Source organism: Rhamphochromis sp. 'chilingali', assembly GCF_963969265.1.
Source record: "Rhamphochromis sp. 'chilingali' genome assembly, chromosome: 17".
In the NCBI taxonomy this organism is placed as follows: domain Eukaryota; kingdom Metazoa; phylum Chordata; class Actinopteri; order Cichliformes; family Cichlidae; genus Rhamphochromis; species Rhamphochromis sp. 'chilingali'.
The window spans coordinates 21,333,045-21,354,841 of NC_137944.1; the positions used below are offsets into that span (position 1 = coordinate 21,333,045).

Here is a 21,797-nt window from a genome sequence, read left to right on the forward strand (position 1 = left end):
AAGAAAATTGCTTCGAGTTGGGAACAGGAACTGGGTCTTCAGTTTGTTGAAGGTTACTGGGACAAAGTAATTGACAAAATTCATTCCTCAGCCTCATGTGCAAGACTCGCCCTTATTCAGTTTAAGACGGTATACAGATTACACTTCTCAAGATTTAGACTATCTAAAATATACCCCGGCATTCCTGACCTGTGCAACAGATGCAACACCTCCCCCTGTGATTTAACTCGTATGTTTTTTGCCTGCCCATCACTTCAATTATACTGGACTTTTTACTTTGAAGTGCTCTCTCATGTTTTGAGCGTTACTCTCAAACCATGCCCACTAGTTGCCATTTTTGGTGTTTCTGAAGATGCCACCCTAAACCTTAGTCGTAAGCAACTGGATATTATATATATATATATATTCACTTCACTGCTGGCACGACGCCGAATTTTGCTGTCTTGGAAAGCTCCTCACACTCCAGCCCGATCACGTTGGCTGGAAGATGTTATGTTCTCTTTAAAATGGAGAAAATAAAATTCAGACTCAGAGGAAATGTTAATAAGTTCTCACAGATGTGGCAGCCTTTTATCATTTACTTTAACTCATTGAAAACACTTGTATCATGGGGTTCCCTTTTGTTCTGGTTTTGGGGGGGGTGGGGTTGTTTTGGTTTTTTGGGGTTTTTTGTTGTTGTTTTCTGTGTGTGGGTTGTTGTTTTTTGTTTTTCTTCCTTTTCCCCTTTTTTTCTTCTTTTTCTTTTTTCTGTTTTATTGTTATCATCCGAATTCTAATGGCACAATCTCTCTTGATATATATCTTTGTATCGGTTGGTACTTGCTGTATTGGGCCTGATATGTCAAATTACATGTGCAAAACTTTATAAATAAAAAAAAAGGGGGGGGGGGGGAGAACACTGAGTAACATAAAAACCTGGATCATGTTAGTGTGCCAGATGTAGCCAAACATGCTCTTCCTGGAATCCCTGGCAGGTTAACATAGATATTATTACCTCCCTATATGATTTGATCAAGTTTAAAACAATCTGAGATGTTTAATTATAAATTGGACCTTAAAGGAAATATTCAAAATCTTTTTTGGACATGCATTGTGTCATTTCCTGAGTCAACCAAAGTCATCAAGAGGATTGCATTAAAAAAAAAATCACACCTAAACTCCAAACTCAGGTTTTTCCAGTTGTTCACTTAATTTTTTATGTTTAAAGCAAACTGTGCATGTCTGCTATAAATTCACATAAATGCTGCAGTGTGGCATACAGCAATAATTAAAACATTTTAAAAACTTCTACTTCAGTAAACTTCCACACACTGATCTGACACACACACACACGCACTATATGCACACTTTACACACTCTTGCCTGCGTCACTCTGTGCCTGCACACATGCATGCACACAAGCCTTGTTCTGCCCACATGCAGTCTGTCTGTTTTACTGTTTCTCTCAGGGACACTTAAACACAGTACACATAAATATATGAAGAGCTTTTTTCCCCATAAAATTCCACATAGAGGTCAACATTTCTGTTATCTTGAAGATTGCTTGAGTCTTTTTGAACATTTTCAGCTTTTTTTTTTTCCATTTCATTTGACACATGTATAGTAGTAAGATCTTGAAAATAGAGGTCGATTTTGAATTTATTTTCAAATTGGACAAAAACTCTTCACATCTAGTCATGCACACACATAAACACGCGCCTGCACACTCACAACACAAAAACACGTGGAGTCCGTACCTCGACAAATGGGAGCGGGAAAGTCCCAGACGGCGGCATTTCCGGCATTGGTGATGCATGTGAGTGTCGCATGACCATCTAAGACATAACCAGGGACACAGCTGTACCGCACACTGTCTCCCACTGCAAATCTTCCTCCACCACTTAGCACCGCTTTGGGTGGGACACCAGGGTTTCCACAAGATGAACTGTGCAGTTCTGCAAAAGATAACAGAAAAAGAGAAAGATGAAGGCTTTTATCAGTTTTGTTTTGGGATTAATTTGATTAAAATATTGAAATATACATTTTTCTATCTCAGCCATCACTCAGATAATATGCTCAGCCACTTTTTTATATGGCCTGTATTTGTATAGCGCTTTTCTAGTCCCTAAGGACCCCAAAGCGCTTTACACAACCTGTCATCCACCCATTCACACACACATTCACACACTGGTGATGGCAAGCTACAATGTAGCCACAGCCATAGTGATGCATGTAATTCAGTCTGTCAGATCACACACACATCTAACTAAACAGACGATCAATTTCAATCAGTCCGGGTGAACCTTTCAGTTATGCTTACCCCCATAATCCAAACAGTTTTTTTCTGCTTCTAGTTCCCGTATATTACACACACACACACACACGGTCTCACCAATGGTTATTTTATTTTATGTTGTGCTCTGAGGGCTTTCAAAACACAGGTGACCCACAGCTCGATACTGTGACTGAATCAGAGCTGCTGCTGCTCTGCTAATGTGCAGCTCACACTGTGTCTTCTGTGTAGACATGGTGTTACAGCCCGGTCCCATTGCGTCTGTCATTAAAAACAGTTCTGGGGTCAGAAAAGCAAGACACTTGCATTGTGGTGATGCAGTTTAAATACCTCCATTACAGCCTATTCCAGAGTATTGCTCCAAGCACAGACATAGCTGGGAGCCTACTGGTCTTTACAAATACATACTGCCGAGCACGATGGCTGTAAATGGGCAGTTGGATTGCCTTTGCAATCAAAGAAGAGAAAATTCAGCCTCGGAGAAAGGGCGGAAATGCTAAAGTTTCTTTTCAATCCCCCCTCTTCCCGCTAGCTTAATTTGCAGTTCTGTGTCAAAGACGTATGCACAATTGTAGGCTTATAAACATCCGCCAACACAGACGCACAAACAAGCGCGAGAGGGAGTGAGAGAGCGAGACAGGGGGAGAAGGGGTATTACAAGCCATAAAACAGGAAGTAGATGGGCGCACAGGGAGCAACTCTGGTCTTATTGTTTGAACTTGATTGATACAACTATGAAACAGTTCAGACAGATGCGGGGTTAGGGAGGGGGAGCAGGAACTAGACAGATAGGGGTGAGAGGGAACTGTGGATTGGTGAGGGTGGTGGGGCAGAGAGGGAAAGGAGCAGGATGCCCAGCATGATAGATAGAACTATGAAACTACTAAGACACGGAGAGCAAAAAAGGTAAGAAAGCAAAATGTTAAAGGAAGAGAGAAAAGATTAGAAAAACAGAAATCAACAGCAGTGGTGAGGAAGACTATGCTCCCAAATGAGAGGTGGCAGTATAGCAACACGTATTCTTTAAATGTCACGAGAAACTCTGGAAATCTTTCACTTTACTCCTCGAACTGCAAAAATACCCAAAATAAGTTTGTAAAAAGCTCTAGTACAGCAGCAGGGAGCTCTCTGTCATACTAACTGCAATAATTTGTAATTACTATTCACAAAGCAGGTATAGAGGAGATTTAACGTCAGTAAATGAACGGATGATATGACTCTTGAATTGGCCGGCTGATAGATTCATTTATAAAATGACTTTACTGTCATACCTTTTCAATTACATCCCATTCCTTCCCCTTTAGCCACAGTGCGGGTGATTATGTGGACATTTATATTTGGAATTTTTATGTGGCCACAATCAACCTGTCTTTTCATTTTCCTTTAAAATAAACCTGTCAGCTTTCTTTTTGTTATTATCATATCTCTTAAATGCGTATATGCATGTGTACATGTCATTAAGTCTGCCTGCCAGCTCCCTGACACACACACCTCTAATTGCCATTCTCCTTATCTCCACACACACAGTGACAGGGAAACACACACTAACAAGACACACTTGGACATTAGCGCACATGCGCACACACACACACAACCATGGTCATCCATCACTGTGGCGAACCCCTGTGCTGTACTGTGATTGGATGTCAGGTTGGCCTAGTGTTGCGACCCGTTGGCCTATCGATTTTACCAGTCAGCATGGCCCCACTTGGTGTCAGGATGTTTGTTGTTGTTGAGCATCCTATCAGGCACACATTTACTCTCATCCAAACACACACACAAACATTAACATTGGTGGTCCAGAGTGCAATCCAGGGCACACGCTAACAAACAGTTTCCCATTTTAGCTACTTGGAGCTTGACTGGTATCTCCATCACTTTTTCCATTTATCTATCTTTTTGCATTGTTTCCCCCTTTGTCATTTTCACTATTACTATTTTCTGTCCAGCTTCTTTACTCCATCTGTTTCTGCTGTCTTGTTAGGCTTTCATTCCCACTTCTGTTGTTTTTACCCCTCTCCTTCTCTGCACCTCCATCCATCGATTCCCCCCTTCTCTTCCCTTACTACCTTATCCTCAACAAAAAACCTTTGACAACACCTCCCTCCTTTCTATTTCTCCCTTGTTTTATCCATACTAATATATCAACCCTTATGTCCATCTCCCTGTTCCTCCTTTCATTCTTTCCTACCTAGTTTATTGTGAACATCACACACTTTCATTACACTAGTTTATTCAGTAGCCAGCAGCTATGCCACGCTCTTCACAGTGGTTTATTGCTGCCTGCCCTCTCTTATTTATTCTCTCATACCCACACTTCTTCTTCCTCTCATTTCTCTCTCTTTAGCTATCTCTGCTTCTCTTTCGCTATCTCAGTCTCTCCCCAGTTTACCATAACCATGATTTCAGTCTCAGTTGCTTCATTACAAGCTGCTGCTTTTATGGGCCATCTGTAGAACTATCTGCATTTGTCACACACACACACACACACACACACACACACACACACACACACACACACACACACACACACACACACACACACACACACACACACACACACACACACACACACACATTCAAAGGCCTGCATGTAAAGGACTATACAGTTTCTCTCTTTCTACCACACATACACATTCTCACACATGTAACCATTTACCTGGCTTTTATTTCTCCCTAGATAAGCAATTACAGCCGAGGCAAGTACAGAGAGCACAAGAAAGAGGGGAAGAGGTGGGGAGGAAAGAACTGAGCAGAGGGTAAAAAGCACGAGAGAATGCTGCCATGCTTTTAGACTTTTTAGTGAGACAAATGGCACTGCAGACTGGAAGACTGGTGAGGGGGAGTGAAGGACAGTGAAGTGGGCGAGGGGGACAGAGAGCAAGACAGGAAAACAGAGGCACAGAGACGGGGGGGTGATTCATGGAGTTCAGAGGTTTTACACCTCAGTCAGCAGTAATTTTTTTTACAAGATGAACTGAGTTTCAGACCTGAACAGAGTACAGTAGAAGGTAAAATGCTTGAATGCAAAACATAGAATATGTGGTAAGAAATCATATACATAGATTAAAGGGCAAAAAATAAAAAATAAACCAAAAATGTGATTTTGAAGTTACTTTTTAAGATGTATAACACAAAAAGATTTTGTTTTTAGAGAGTTCTGTAACAATCAGGTGTCTCTTCTGGGGCACTTAGATTTACCGCCTGTCAACTTCCGAGTCAGTTGCCTGTCAGTTTGATTCATTTATCACTGTGACCAACTCTTTTTATAGACTTGTGAAGGACTTGTATCATAAAACACTTTTTGTCTAATAAGTTAACACCACTTTACAGCCTTAGTTGTACATCATAAACCATACTGTATGATACAGTGTGCCTCTCCTGACAGTTTAATCATGCTGCCACTTTACACAACAAACACATTTTATCTGTTTAATCTGTTTCTCTAATCCAAGCAGAGGCACTATTAAGCAATCATGAATAAATAAAAAAAACACAAGAAAATAGTTTTATATAACAGGCCCAGAATATACATGTTGTTACTACTTTTAAAGATCAGCGTGAATGTTTTGCACATTTATTTTCCAAACCTTTATTTTGCACAAGGTGACGTTCTGAATACATCCTTTTCTTCATGTCAAATTTTCTGTAACGTGCACGTGAGGCGTACATTAGCATTCTGATACAGCTTGGCAAAATGTGATTGGCAGTTTCCTGTCTGCAGCAATAGGTTGCCATTACCAAATAAATGAGACGGGTTTAGAATTGCTGGAGTTAAATGTCATTGCCGGGGCAAGCCGTGTGGAATATTTAGGACCAGGACGCGGCAGCTCTGGTGCAGGTGAGTATTTATTAACGAAGGGAAAAACAAACAACAAAGGCACTGGGAACATGAAACTGGAACCTAAACTGGGTAAAACTAACAAAACAAACCACAAACGAAGATGCAAGGAGGTCCGGGGAAATACACAAGGAGAGATGCAGGGAGACCGAGGGGAAACAACACAGACGAACCAGCAACTACTATGACAGAAGACACAACTTAAATACACTCAGAGAACACAGGGAGATTACACACAGGTGGGGAACACAGCTGGGAGTGATTAACGTGACGAGACTAGGGAGGCAAACTGAAAACACTCACATAAGACGCAGACCTTCACAATAAAACAGGAACTACGCATGAAAGGACACAAACTAAAAAACACGGACTAGATACAGGAACACACGGGCAGAACAGAGTACACAAACGCTGGGTCAAAAGGACCCAGGATCATGACAGATAACCCTTCTGTGAAACTGCCCTTGCTACTGAAGGAAGAGGATTTGAAAATAAAAAAAATAAAAAATAAAAAATTATGTTATATTGTACTACACTTGTTATCCATTCAATTTTAGATTATTTTATAATCTACAATAGCATGCAAAGATCACGAGTCATCCCTCATTTTTATATATTTGATTCACATAATCATTGTCAGTATGTACAGAGGAGGCCAGTAGAGAGGTACATCAGTGATACGGTCATCTGTAAAACACAGCGGAGGCTCTGTCAAGGTTTGGTGCTGTATTTCAGTATATTGTGTTGGGGATTTTGTCAAAATTATGGAATTATGAACACAGAAACATACAGTTAGATTTTAATACCATGTAATACTATCTGAAAAGCATCTAATTGGCAACAGCTTCATTTTTCAACATTTATCCCAAACACAGTGCCAATGCAATAAAAGTGTACCTGGACACAAATTTTAAAAAAGCGCACAATGGAAAACTCTCAATGGACTGACCTCGACAGAGCTTGGACCTCAACGTTACTGAAGCAGAGCAGGATCATGTTGACAGAGAATGGAACAAGAGGCAGCCAACATCCAAAACATCGTTTTAGAGCTTTGCATGTTCTCCAAGAAGCCTGGAGAACTATTCCTAAAGGTTGCTCAAACAGATTGTAAGAAACCTTGCTTAACAGAGATCAGGCTGTGTACACACTACGTTTTCATAAATTGCTGCACTTTATATAGAAATGACGGGTTGCTCAAGACTTTTGACAGCACTCCATGTACATCTGTCTGGATTAATTAAACGATTATAATCTTAATTCTAAAATAAAATGCTGCTTGTGGTAGCATGCATCAGAGTCGCAAGCAGGTATGTGATTGAAATTGTTAATGTGTCCTTGATTGTACAAACAAAAACTTTAAGGGGTTATGTGGTAGTTTTGGAAATAATCCAATGTTGTGGTTGAAAAATGTCAGACGTGTTTTTGCCCATTTTGTTCAAAAATAATACATCCATATATTTATAATATTGACAGTGGAACCTTTCCCACCAAACAATCCCTGTATTGTTAGAAAGTTGCTGCAGAGCTGTCAAGTAACTGTCATACTAGGATTCGAGTTATTTTCTGAAATTCTAACTATGACAGCTTAACAATCACGAATGGGATAATGTGAAATTATTCTACATGGCTTTGTGCTTTTTAATATGAAAAGATTAATGCCAAGATGAGATATCCACCATTTGAAAAATGCGACACCTTTCTCTATAAAAGCATTAAAAGAATGAAAAAAAAGCAGTTAAAAGAATCGTGCTGAGCAGAAGCTGAGCAAATACAAAGAGTGATGGGATGAATGGTAAAAGTTTTCTCCTTGATGTGGTTATACACCAAGAAGAAAGCTTTTCTGTTTATGTGACTATATGTATATGTAGGTATCAACTACATTTATTTCTATACAGTGTATATGTGTGTGTTAAAGCAGTTAAAGAAGAACATTGGAGCTGCTATGTAGGTCCTTGTAATAAAATCTTACAGCGTGTGATAAACAAAAGGAGCTAAAGTGAAGTTCACAGCTGGGCACTGTTTTAAAAGAGTAGTTAAGGTAACCCCCTCACCTCCACCCCCCACCACACACACTTCTATATAACGTTTGTGATGGCGAAGAGAAGAGAGTTGACATGATATATGATAATGGAAATGGAACAACAAGTACCAGCAGTTCTGGCCTCTTCCAGCTATTACCAGCCACAGTCCAAAGTGAGGAACAGCAGGGGGTAGGACTAAGATCTTTTCCAGACAAATTCCCTTTTCAGCCTCAAACTGACTCTCGGTGGCGAACCGCTAGCAACAAAACGAGCCATTCATTTTCACATTCATTGGTAAATGGTAAATGGCCTGTATTTATATGTATTTCACTTCCTGGTCAAAATGACAAGCTGTGAGACTAGATTGTCTGAACCCTCTCGGGTCCAACTCATCATTGGTGATAACCCTAATCCTAAATTATGTCCTAAAAATATGTAATTTTTATCTTTGTTTAAAACTGTTCTCCACAGTCTTGGCAATAAGGTGACAAAGAAAGCAATCTGACTGTGTCAAAATAAATAGGCTTGGGGTTGATGATGACCTAGACCTTAATAAAAACATACATTTTACATTCAGAGAAGTATGTGTGGTGGTAAGAGATGCCATCTACAGATACAGCCATTTAAAATTGACCAGCAAGTCTATGGCAGATTTTTTTTAAAATTTATTTATTATCATTATTGTTTACTTTTAATCACATATTCGCTTATATTTTGGTAATTTAATAAAAGAAATCAGATATATATATATATATATATATATATATATATATATATATATATATATATATATGCTGCAACATTCTTGCCTGTGCTGGATTATGGTGATATTCTATATATGAATGCTTCTGCTCAATGTCTTCGAATGGTTGATTCTGTGTATCATGCTTCTCTGAGGTTCATCACTAACTGTAAATTTCAGACTCACCACTGTGAGTTATACTCTCAGGTAGGATGGCCTGCTTTGGTAAGTCGGAGGAACTCTCATTTATACAGTTTTATATATAAGGCGATACTTGGGTTGCTGCCTTCTTATATATGTTCCCTGCTTGTAATGAAACATGCTGGTCGGTATTCTCTTCGTCCGCATGGTTACTTGTTGCTTTCTGTTCCATTTGCCCGAACTGAACTTGGTAAAAGAGCTTTTGTCCATTTAGCACCCTCGGCCTGGAACAAACTGCAGAAGGAATGGAAAATGACTGAATTCATTTCATTAAGTGATTTTAAATCTAAACTACGAATCCTTGAGGCCAAGTCCATAACATGCAACTGTTTCAATTAGATTGATTGTCATTTTAACTGACTTTTTATTTTATTTGAATTTTATTGAATTTTATTTTTATTTTATTTGTATTCTTTCACTTATTGTTGCATGTGTGTTGTTGCTGCCTGTGTTTGAGTAATTTCTGTAACTGTGAGACATCTGCTGCTGCCTATCTTGGCCAGGTCTCCCTTGAAAAAGAGGTTTTTAATCTCAATGGGATCTTCCTGGTTAAATAAAGGTTAATAAATAAATAAATAAATAAATAAATAAATAAATATATATATACATATATATATATTTTAAACCTCTCAGTAATAGGAACTGGAGTCTAGCTCTGCAGTGTTTGTGTAAGGGTAATGGCCATTTTCACCTTTATCCTGCAGCAATCATCCACTTGAGTTGTGATTACATGACCACTTAATATTGAAAATGTCATAAGTACTCCGCAGCTCTGCATTTGGTGAAACTGACAACCTGATGATGTTGGCACTATTTGTCTGTTCTAATCATGTTGCAAAAGTACATTGGTAGCTTAATTGCCTCCTAAGGGACTAAGACAGAGCCATGTTTGGAAAGCAATCCAGCAAAATTGAAAATACAACTGAGAAAGAGCTAGAAAGATTTTCTTTAATGTTTTGTATGGGTAGGCCATTAGACTTTACACCAGAGACCTTCATTTGTGGTTTCTCTCTAACATGAGCAGTTCAGTACCCAACATAGAGTTTTCTGAGCCAGAACTGGCATTTTGGCTGTTTGAATGTGCACTGATATCAAACGCCAGCCTGGCATGCAAATACTTATAAAATAGAGAGAGTAAATAGAAAGCAAATTTGGTTTATATCTCCATTGGATCTGCGAATCAGCCATTCTGTTAGGTAGTCCCGGCTTTTGCCTTCAGAACTTTCCTAATTCTTCATGGCTTAAATTCAACAAGATGATGACACCTTGATTTTCGTCCATACATGACAGGGTAGCACAAACCTGCTCCAGATTTGTCAGCTGCACATCCATGATGCATATGTCCTGTTCCATTGTATCCCAAAAGTGCTCTACTGGATCTACTCTGAGCTTTGTTCTGCTGGAGGTTTCTTTTTTATGTTAAGAGAGTTTTTCCTTCCCACTGTTCCCAAGTGCTTGCTCATAGGGGGTCATCTGGTTCTTTTCTTCTGTATTATTGTAGGATCCTTACCTTACAATATAAGGCACCTTGAGGCGACTATTACTTGCGCTGTATAAATCAAACAAAATTGAATTTAATTGAAACTGATGTACTGTGTATTCATAGCTACACTTCTGCCCACCTTGGCGCTAACAAATGGATGAGTTATTCTGGCCTTCCTATCAGCTCCAAGCAGCCTGGCCATTCTCCTCTGACCCTTGGCATCAAATAGGCATTTTCATTTCATTTTTTTCCTTTCACTTACTGAGTAAGCACTGCTTACTGAATATTTTTCAGACCATTCTCTATAAATCCTAGCGATGAAAAATCCCTGTAGATCAACAGCTCCTGAAGACCAAGCTGTCTGTCACCAACAACAACGCTGCATTTAAATTCACTTGAATCACCTTTCTTCTCCAAGTATGTTTGTTTTGAACTTCAGCAGGTGATCTCACGAAGCCTGCATGCCTAAAAGCACTAAGCTGCTGCCATATGGTTGACTGATTAGCTGTTTGCTATATAGAACAGTTGAACAGATGCACTTAATGAAACAGAGGGCAAGTATGTAAGCCAAGCATGAAATAAAAAAGGCTACATTTCAGTAGATGCCCTACATACTCTTTCATTGTACTCTAACAATTAAAACAGACACAATACACAGGATAATTAGTTGTTCTAATATTGTTAGTAACTAACATGGTTGATATAATGTCAGAGTAAGAGTAAGCAAAAATATGTGTTAACAAATCATTTAATGTCTTCTGTAATGTCACTGTTGCATATAATAGAGAAGACTAGGGCACTAGCAAGCTTTAAGGCAGGTCATGTGTGTTAAAAGATGAACTGCTTGGTTTTAACTGGGTGATGAGATGGCCACAATGGTCTTCCAAACTATGAGTTACAACGCTAAAACAAGGAAGACAGCACTTAAGTTACACATCAGATCTTGAAGATTCAAGTTGAAAAGCTTTACTGACATACATTGTGTAATTTGAGTGTATAAGGAAAAACACACAAACACACACACACACACACACAATTTGTGCTAAGGGCTTTCTTGCACCAGCGCTGTCAACACTAAGCTTCATTTCACAAATTGTATAGAACAGATGACAAGAGTGCAAAGTGCATGCTGCCTGGGGATACACATGCTACCTCTTTTCTTTTCTATGTGTTTTTAATGTAACCTTTTTTTGATCCTATTTGTACAGCCTAATAATGGTCTAAAATATACAATCCAAGGCTGTTGCGCTTTAATAATTTCAGCTAGTACTCAAACCCCATCACATTACATAATTCTTATCTAATACATAACACTAACGGCTTAGGCAGTGAAGAAAATGAATGGCTCTACGAACTGAATTGACAAAATATAGGGCTTAGGATTCAGGATAGTCATCTTTCAATTGAAAGCGTCCTACAAATAATGACTTCATAAATGTACTAGGCCTGCTGCTATCTCAAATATTACCTTAATAGATAATAGTAAGATCTTTTTAAAAAGCTAAGATTTTCTTTTCATTTTAAATTTACTTTTGGGTTGTGTGAGTGCACTTCACAACAAATGTGTAAAATAGCCCAAGTTTGATTACTTCTGAAAACATTTATCGTGGGGCAAAGTGGTAGCAGAACGTGTGTGTGTGTGTGTGTGTGCGCGCGCATGTCAGAGGGAGACAGAGAGACTGTGAGGCAGAGTTAAAGCGGGAAAAATGGAGAGCTCTCAGATAAACTAACAGTTGTTCAAAGCTTTAGCTCATCTGGCAGCTGTGAAGATCAGTTAATACACACAACTGTGTTGCTAATGATTGTAACTTCTAGTGTAGATCAGAGATTATGGACTCAGAGCAACAGACCACTAATGTCTCTCTGGGTTTATTACACCCCAGAACACAAACAATCAAGCACACACCCCACTCTCCCTAAAGGTAAAAGCTGCTGTGAGGGTTGCGATAGTGGTGCCTTGATGTTCAGGCTGAACAATAATTATCTGTGTTCATTGAGATCATGAAGTAGCTTCCAGCAGCCAGTGTCAGTGTATACTGTCTGACCATAAATGTTGCATATGCTGGCCTGCATAAATGCTGTTCTGATACAGAATTTACCATAACCTGATTATTTGGCAATTAAAATATCACAGTAATGATGATATATTACTGGAGTGGATGGCGGTGTGAAAACTTTGGGTTCTCCAGTAGTTAGGCTTAAATTAATGCCTCCTTCTTCGTCTACTTTTTACGATACTGCTCAGTAAATATCACATATATATATCACTAAAGGGGCCGCTGTAGATGCAGTTATTGGACATAATATTTAATCAACACTACTAAGAAGAACCCGCATTCATAATAAGCAGATATAGTGAGTAGCCTGGTTTTCCTTTGAAATATATTGCAGCTGACTACAAATTTCCATATGCCAGAATTAGACCCATCCAAGGATGCAATTTAATGTGGCAGGGTAAAACAAGTTATTCATTTTGAGGGTAGACAATAACCCTGTCCAACACAATTACCTCATTTTTGTGGATGGAGTATCCATCTAAAAATGTTAGTTGAAAAGATGTGCTTAGGTTTTTTTCCAGGCTTGCAATTTCCCTGTATGTAATTGAATGAGCAGATAATGACAGCAGTCTGACTGCTCACAAAGAAACATGGGGATGTCAATTATAAGCTCTTTACCTCCACTTCACCGGTGTGTGTGTGTGTGTGGTCGTTCACGTGCACTCTAGCGTGAGTGTTTGTGTGTGGGCCTCTTGCGTGCATGTCACCGCACGTGCATATACAAGGATTGGTGTGTGTGTTTTGAGTCCATGTGGGTGTAACTCCTTGATGCTGTGATCAATGTTTCTCTGAGGTTTGGTTCAATAAACCATTAGATATCTCCCTAAAGACATCCTGCCAACAGAACTTCATTAGACTGACACACATACATATAAAGAAAAAAGAAAACATGCCACACACACACACCTGTTACCTCAAAATGTATCCTGTTTTAACAGGCTGTGGGCGTCGGAAATGAACATAATCCAGTTCTAGTTTGTTTGCGGTTGCTTCTTTTGTTTCTTTTTTCTTTTACTAAAGCAGTACTCTGCAGCATCAGCTATCATTTGATCTGACCTAAAAGGGCTGACTCTGACTGGAACAAATATGCTCGAGCAGACTTGATCAAACAAAATAGTAAACCGTCCAGTGACACAGGCAACACAAGAAACGGACACGTTTTCTTTTATTGAAGTGACTTACTGTAGATGATGGTGATACATTGCTAAAGGAACACACTGTGTGTTATGAGGATTTCTTTGATATACTTTTTGCTGAGAAGTATAGCTGGTGGATTATCTTCGTGTCCAGCACAGTGATTATTTACTTCACTGCAGTTAAAAGAAATATGTTACACAGACTGAACTGCATCAAGTACCACACAAAATAGCAAACACAGAGAAGCAAAAGTAATAACAATTTTCTCAGTGCATGAAGAAAAGCTTGTGTGTATTACTAAAAATCAGTAAACCATTAAGCTCCGTCTTAGCCTTAGCTCTTATGTCAGAGTCCTGCACTGATTTTAGTAAGAGTACTGATCAGCTTTCTACTTCCTGTAGTTTTCTTCTCTGTTTCACACATTCATCTTTCACTTCTACCTCTGTCCCTTTCTTCCTCTCTTATCTCTTCTCACAGCCACCCCTCTTCTTACTATTAATTAAAAGTCTGTATCTGTGTGTGTGTGTGTGTGTGTGTGTGTGTGTGAGAGAGAGTTTGCTTGTGTGCAAACATCAGGCTTCAGTATTAATTAAAGGTGTGAATGCTAATTGGTCAGATCAATAACGGGTCGTTAGGCCTCGGGGGCTGCGAGCCAATAGGAAATCATTATGTGTCTGACATCACTGTCACTCTGCTAAACTTGCACTGCACAGTGACACCATGCATACGCAGACATGTACGTCTGCACTTGCACACAGAGATTTGCACTTGCACTGCTGTCATCTGGAAAGATAGGTTTACTTCAAACACTGTGACAGAGAGAAAAGAGCGAGAGTAAAGAAACAGAAGCTGTTATCTGAACAGAAGAAGCAAATTGGCACAAAATGTAAGCAAAGAAAGAAATTGCAGCATGTACCCAAAACAAAATCAATATCTATTAAGGAAAACAAGAGATAGCGTGAGAGAGAAGATTTTCAGAAACAAAATAGATGCAAAGCCAACATTGGGAGGAACTACATAGAGCGGATCATCTCAGAAGGCCTTTTTGTACTGATCAATACCACAGCAGCCTTTGTCTCTATGGCATTTATGACACTACTACTGCTTTCTCTTTCTTTGCAAATCTCAATATGCACCTTTCAGTATTATTTTATCTACTACAGCCTTTTATGTGCCTTACATACATATAAATACATTTTGTTGATATTTAAAAAAAAAAAAAAACAAGAAAAGAGACGAGGATAGTATTTGATGAACTGTACAGGACTGGTGGCTTCTCTGATGGGATAAAGATAGCAGACAGTCAGCTCAATTTGCCATTTCAAACCAGCTTGCCTAGTACACTGACAGCTTCATGCCCCAAGTAACATCCACTGTCACATTTCCACAATATAAGCTTGTTTTTATATTAAACTGTCCTCTTCAACACCTTCTACCTCTACTCTTTATACAGCTTCACAGGCTGAAGCTGAGACAGAGCCTTAGATTTAACAGTGTAAGCACTACTTCATGCTATACAGTAAATGACTTTTTGCCACTGGATTTATCAACTGGTATTCTTGCTCTGAAATCTGATTTAAATTTCAGATCCTCAGAAATCATCTGGTTAACAATATTTCTGGTGGCTGTGCTACTAGATGAAAATGCGATACAGTGAAGTTTGCTGTCTCCAGGGGTCACTAACCATGTTGTCACTTGTCACTGAGACAGTATATATTTAATTCTGTCAGACAAACCTTTCACTTGTCCACAAACAAAAAAGCAATATGCGAGAAGACAGCAAATTAGAGGTATGCAGGGGTAATGCTGTTAAATTGTATAGCAAACACAAACTGTTGCCTGCAGAGGCAAATATTACCAATTTGTATGTGTATGTACGTGCTGATCAAATCTGTATGTGCGTTTCTGCTCAGTTGAGACAGGCTAGCTAACTATCTTTTGTGTGATCTCTAGTAGATGTGCTTACTAAAGTATAACATAGGACTGCACGATTAATCGTTAGAAAATCACAATCTCGATTCATACTTATGTGCGATCTCATTTCCAAATGACAACGATTAAAAAAAAAAGAAAAAAAAAAGACGACAACGATTGCACCGCATTTTGATCCGGGACGTAATCTGCATGAAAACAAGCGCTCACTCTTCCTGCTTGACAAATGACAAGGGCGGAGCCTTATACCACGTGATACAGAAGCTGTGCCGTGTGATGCTAAAATTGGCAGGAAAAAACAACGGAGAGCACGTCAGGGATGACGAGAAAGTGACAGGAGAAAATCTGTCCCGGTCAACCACCCAAACATCAATAACGGGAACCTTATACAGCGCTTCCCTATACACGTCGAACTCCCGCAGGCACAAAGAAATTACGGAGGCTATTACTTATCACCTGACCAAAGATATGGCTCCCATCAACACTGTGCAAAAAGAGGGATTTAGGGAAATGATCAACACCCTAGACAAACGCTACGCAGTGCCGTCCCGCAACTATTTCTCTATTGTTGCACTACCTGCTCTATACACGCAGTGTCGAGCAAAGGTGGAGACGGAATTTCAAGCAGTACAACATTTTGCGGCAACAACAAAACGTGAGACATTTGTTGTTTTTATGTTTATTTATTGTTTTTATGTTCAGTCTCAACTGTTAAGAAGTTGATGTGCAGTTAATAAGTGCAATAAATATTTATATTGGAAAAGAAAATTGTGAGAGAATCGTGATCTCAATTCTAAGCCAAAAGATCGTGATTCTCATTTTATGCAAAATCGTGCAGCCCTAGTATAACATATTAAATTTAACATCTTAAGATACCCTGGAAGTGACTGACAAGATACTAGGACACATGTACCCACACACAAATGTAAACAAATCTCACCTTAACTGTGTACCTACTAAATGATGCAGTCTCACTGAAAAGTTGCTTTGAGTTGTTAGCTCCCATGGATACAACAAGCAGTCACCCTCCTGTACCTACAAGCCTGCCAGTAGTGAAATCAGCGATTAATTAAAAATGACTCAGGATACCTCTATAGTGTCTGTGTCTTTAAGTATATCTCTGTTCTAACTTGCTGTTGTTAACATTGTAAAAATATTTTATTTTTTAGTATTTAATTAGGTCTGGTGCCTTAAACTAAACAGACTTCCTCTATTTCTATATTTTTTTTTGTTTTCAAGTAGACAATTGGAAAATGAAGTGGGCTCAGCAATACAATACACACAACATAATATGGGTTGATAAATGTGCAGTAAACTTACGGGTTGGTGGAGGATTTGAACTAATGGCAATATACGATATATGATGTAATAATTTCAGATGCTAACAGACATTCAGTGGAATGGTAACTTCCAAAAAGTTGAACTACAAAGCCCACCCACGGACACACAGGCATTAATAACACTACGTACATTGTATATCCCTTCGAGGTGGTCTTTTGATGTTAAGTAGTTTTTCACTTTTCTACAATAAAAGCTTAAAGATTGTCATAAATACACATTTCCAGAAAACGAGCAAACAAAAAGCTATATTATTACCAAATCGATGGTACTACAATGCACACAGCTGGCTTGTTATTGAATTTAAACTATTACTGTTAATGACTGCTTCTGGGAAAATCAACAGGTTCAGGTTCAGAAAAAAAGCCTAAGGCTTCACAAAAACATGGATTCATGGACTACAAGCCATATTTATATATGACAAGCTACTAATGCAGTTTTCATTGAATGGTTCACACACCAGATGTAAGTCCTGATCCAGAAGCTTACCAATGGAAGCATTCATATTGGCTTTTAAAACTAAAGTTGAACATTGAAGTGATATCAGAATGTGTAGTTTGGTGCCAGCTTTTATTTTGAAGTGCACTTCACAACACCTCAACATTAAAGCTCTTTCAACCTGTATCAGTGTTGTCCCTTTTAATCTCCTCTCCTTTCATCTCTCTTCTCGCCATAATACTCTCCTCTATCACTAGTCTTTGTAACAATTGTGTAGTATCGTCTAACACCAAACACAACCCAACAAGTGGTCCTTGTGTAACTTAAATAATTTCCCTGCCAGTACATGATGGAAACATGTTCGTGTGTGCACAATTTGTCTCTGGTGTGCAATATCACCAAGGAATCAATCAAGGAGTAAAAGTAGTTTTCATCATAAAACAGAACCTAAATTATTACAGATACTATCTGCTATGACAGAAACGTTGTCTCTGAGTGAAGGACTTATTTTATTGAGTTAAAAACATAAATATATAGATGTACACTAAATGACTGGTTTATTACATACACCTACCGGTATGAAATTGGACACCTTTTTCTTTTCAGAGCTACCTTAATCCTTCATGACACGGATTCAAAAAGGTGCTGGAAACATTCCTCAGTGATGTTCGTCCATATAGATATGACAGCACCACACAGAACTGTAACTGCAGATCTGTCAGCTGCACATCTCAGGCTTGTTACATCGTGCATTATCTTGCAGGAAACAGCCATGAGAAACTTGGCATACAGCACGAATACTCAGGTAGGCTGCTAAACAATTCTAATTTGGTACTAAAGGGCCCTAAGAAAATATCCCCCACACTATTAGACCACCACCTGCAGAATCTGGTAGGTGCAGTACACTGGTATAGCCCCTGTACTACGAGCGGCTATACCACATTCACTTAAATCACTTTTTCTCCCCATTGCCTAAATACATGTGGCTGCCATGTGATTGGCTGATTAGCGTTAACCAGCAATTTGTTTTAACAGGCAGTTGAACAGATATACCTAATAAAGCAGCAGGTGAGTCATGGCAGATGACAGCCCCTCCCTGAGCCTGGTTCTGCCGGAGGTTTCTTCCTGTTAAAAGGGAGTTTTTCCTTCCCACTGTCGCCAAAGTGCTTGCTCATAAGGGGTCATATGATTGTTGGGTTTTCCCCTGTAACGCATTATTGCAGGGTCTACCTTACAACATAAAGCGCCTCGAGGTGACTGTTGTTGTGATTTGGTTCTGTATAAATGAGATTGAATTGAAAGTTAGTGTATCTATTTGTATTAATCTCAATGCTGACAGTACTGATAGAGAAATCAATTTGAAATGACCTTTAAGTCAGAGTTTCTCTTATACTGACGACTATTTTTAACCCTTCATTTTATCTTGAAAGCTTTTAGCAGGAATGTTTGTTGTCAAATAAGTAGAAATGGTTTGATCAGCAATCTTGTGTTCTTTATTACAAGGTCCATTATATTGCTAATGTTAACATTTTCCCTGAAAAGACTTCCCCAAGCTGCTAATTACCAAAAGAATCAAATGCTCAGGCATCAGTTTTAGTGGGGAAAAAGCCAAAACTCAATGTGGCAGATGTTCTCACACTAAACTAAGAGTGCTGTGTTGCTATACTTTCCACTGTAATACTGCTGTTCACTTTATTAAGAAACAGTAGTTGAGATATTAAAAGCAGTGGGGTAGTTAAATAACAAAATCTGCTGAACAAAAAGCAGAGCACAGTGGCTGGAGAATACAGGGCTGATAGTCATGTTAGCAATTAATTGGATGATTAAATATTGAGTGAAAAACCCAGTGGAATGCCCTTAAATAATGAAATCTGCTGATGAGAGGCCACAAGAGGTTAGAGACCAGTCTGCTGATGTTCCTTATCACATTTTTTGGGATGGTTATACATTTGGTGAAAATCCTAACTGGCTGACAGCATTAAGGGATCTGTTTTGTGTAAATGCTGCCTCTGAGTTCTGTCTAACTCACGGCATTAAGAACTGCTCTGTCAGCATGACCCTGTTCATTTTTGCCGTTATGCTAATCAGGTGACATTCCTTCTTGCTTGGCAGAAGGAGCTGATTGGATGGGCCGAGGTGGAGACCCTGAAGGGAGGCCGTTTGATTGGTTGGCTCATATAAAGCTGAATGATGGACTGACATTGGCCAGGTGGCCATATTATTATCAAACCACACACGCACTCACACACAGACACACAGAACTGCACACCTATATTAACTCTGTACCAGGATATATTTTAGTCAGGTGGCCAGTGGTTGTCTGACAGACCTGAATATCAAATCAATATATCATTCGATGTAATTTCTATCCTGTCCAGCACAGAGGGGTTTGGCAGCTATTCCATATATTTTCATCATAAAGGTGTTTAATATAATTCAGATATGAGGTCAATATATCATTTGCTGGACTTCTTTTAGTGAGAAACCTCTTCCTTGCCAATTCAAGTGCTGAAAGACTTTTATTTAATAGTATTAATCAGATGTCACAGTAATGGCTCGTTTGTGGACAAGCTTTGAAGATGGACATCTATCCTTTCTATGCAATAAAACACTTGGAACCTTCTTAATATAAATACATCACAGAATTGGTTAGTTTTATCCAGGTATCACATTAAATTGTCACTTTCTGGAATTTGATAATTAGAGGAAACTATAGTATACTTCATAGCAGGAAAGTGAGATGTCTGGCAGCAATTTAATGTAATTATATCATCCAGACATCAAACTGATACATTGTGCGGAAATTCAGTGAAGGGTTGACACTGAGAGATTTAAAAGTTATTTTGTACTTTACCATTATATAATTACATGCAGTAATCAAGATAATGACCTAATACCACTTGATTTTAACAATGATATGACGAGTACCACTTCTTACATAAAATATCTATATATTAATGATAAAACCAGTGAGCTCTATCAAAACCTTTGCAACCTTGTTGTTGAAAACATATGGATGGCATTGGTTACAAAAAAATTTCTCAACTGCTTTGGATGACAGGTAGTCATTGGCATGGATAAAAGAGAAGCCATATATATATATATATATGTTTATCCTTCAAGCTCGGGTCCTCTACCAGAGGCCTGGGAGCTTGAGGGTCCTGCGCAGTATCTTCTGGACAGAGATCTCCTATGTTGTTCCCAGGATCTGCTGGAGCCACTCGCCTAGCTTGGGAGTCACCGCACCTAGTGCTCCGATTACCATGGGGACCACTGTTACCTTCACCCTCCACATCCTCTCGAGCTCTTCTCTGAGCCCTTGGTATTTCGCCAGCTTCTCGTGTTCCTTCTTTCTGATGTTGCTGTCATTCGGGACCGCTACATCGATCACTACGGCCGTCTTCTTCTGTTTGTCTACCACCACTATGTCCGGTTGGTTAACCACCACCATTTTGTCCGTCTGTATTTGGAAGTCCCACAGGATCTTAGCTCGGTCATTCTCCACCACCCTTGGGGGCATCTCCCATTTTGACCTTGGGACTTCCAGGCCATATTCGGCACAGATGTTTCTGTATATGTTTCTATATATATACATATACATATACACATATATATATGTGTATATACATATACATATACAGTGGGGCAAAAAAGTATTTAGTCAGCCACCGATTGTGCAAGTTCCCCCACTTAAAATGATGACAGAGGTCAGTAATTTGCACCAGAGGTACACTTCAACTGTAAGAGACAGAATGTGAAAAAAAAATCCATGAATTCACATGGTAGGATTTGTAAAGAATTTATTCGTAAATTAGGGTGGAAAATAAGTATTTGGTCACCTCAAACAAGGAAAATCTCTGGCTCTCACAGACCTGTAACGTCTTCTGTAAGAAGCTTTTCTGTCCCCCACTCGTTACCTGTATGAATGGCACCTGTTTGAACTCATCATCTGTATAAAAGACACCTGTCCACAGCCTCAAACAGTCAGACTCCAAGCTCCACCATGGCCAAGACCAAAGAGCTTTCGAAGGACACCAGGAAAAGTATTGTAGACCTGCACCAGACTGGGAAGAGTGAATCTACAATAGGCAAGCAGCTTGGTGTGAAAAAATCAACTGTGGGAGCAATCATCAGAAAATGGAAGACATACAAGACCACTGATAATCTCCCTCGATCTGGGGCTCCACGCAAGATCTCATCCCGTGGGGTCAAAATGATCATGAGAACGGTGAGCAAAGATCCCAGAACCACACGGGGGGACCTGGTGAATGACCTGCAGAGAGCTGGGACCAAAGTAACAAAGGTCACCATCAGTAACACACTACAACGGCAGGG

General features: G+C 39.2%; 1 protein-coding gene across 1 annotated transcript in view; it reads right to left on the bottom strand.

Moving 5' to 3' along the window:
• csmd3b (CUB and Sushi multiple domains 3b) overlaps positions 1–21,797 on the bottom strand; it is a 416,246-nt gene that overhangs the window by 243,277 nt on the left and 151,172 nt on the right. Inside the window, exon 4 of the mRNA XM_080862956.1 lies at positions 1,737–1,934. Within this exon, the coding sequence (XP_080719082.1) occupies positions 1,737–1,934 (198 nt within the window). The remainder of the gene's footprint in view (positions 1–1,736; positions 1,935–21,797) is intronic.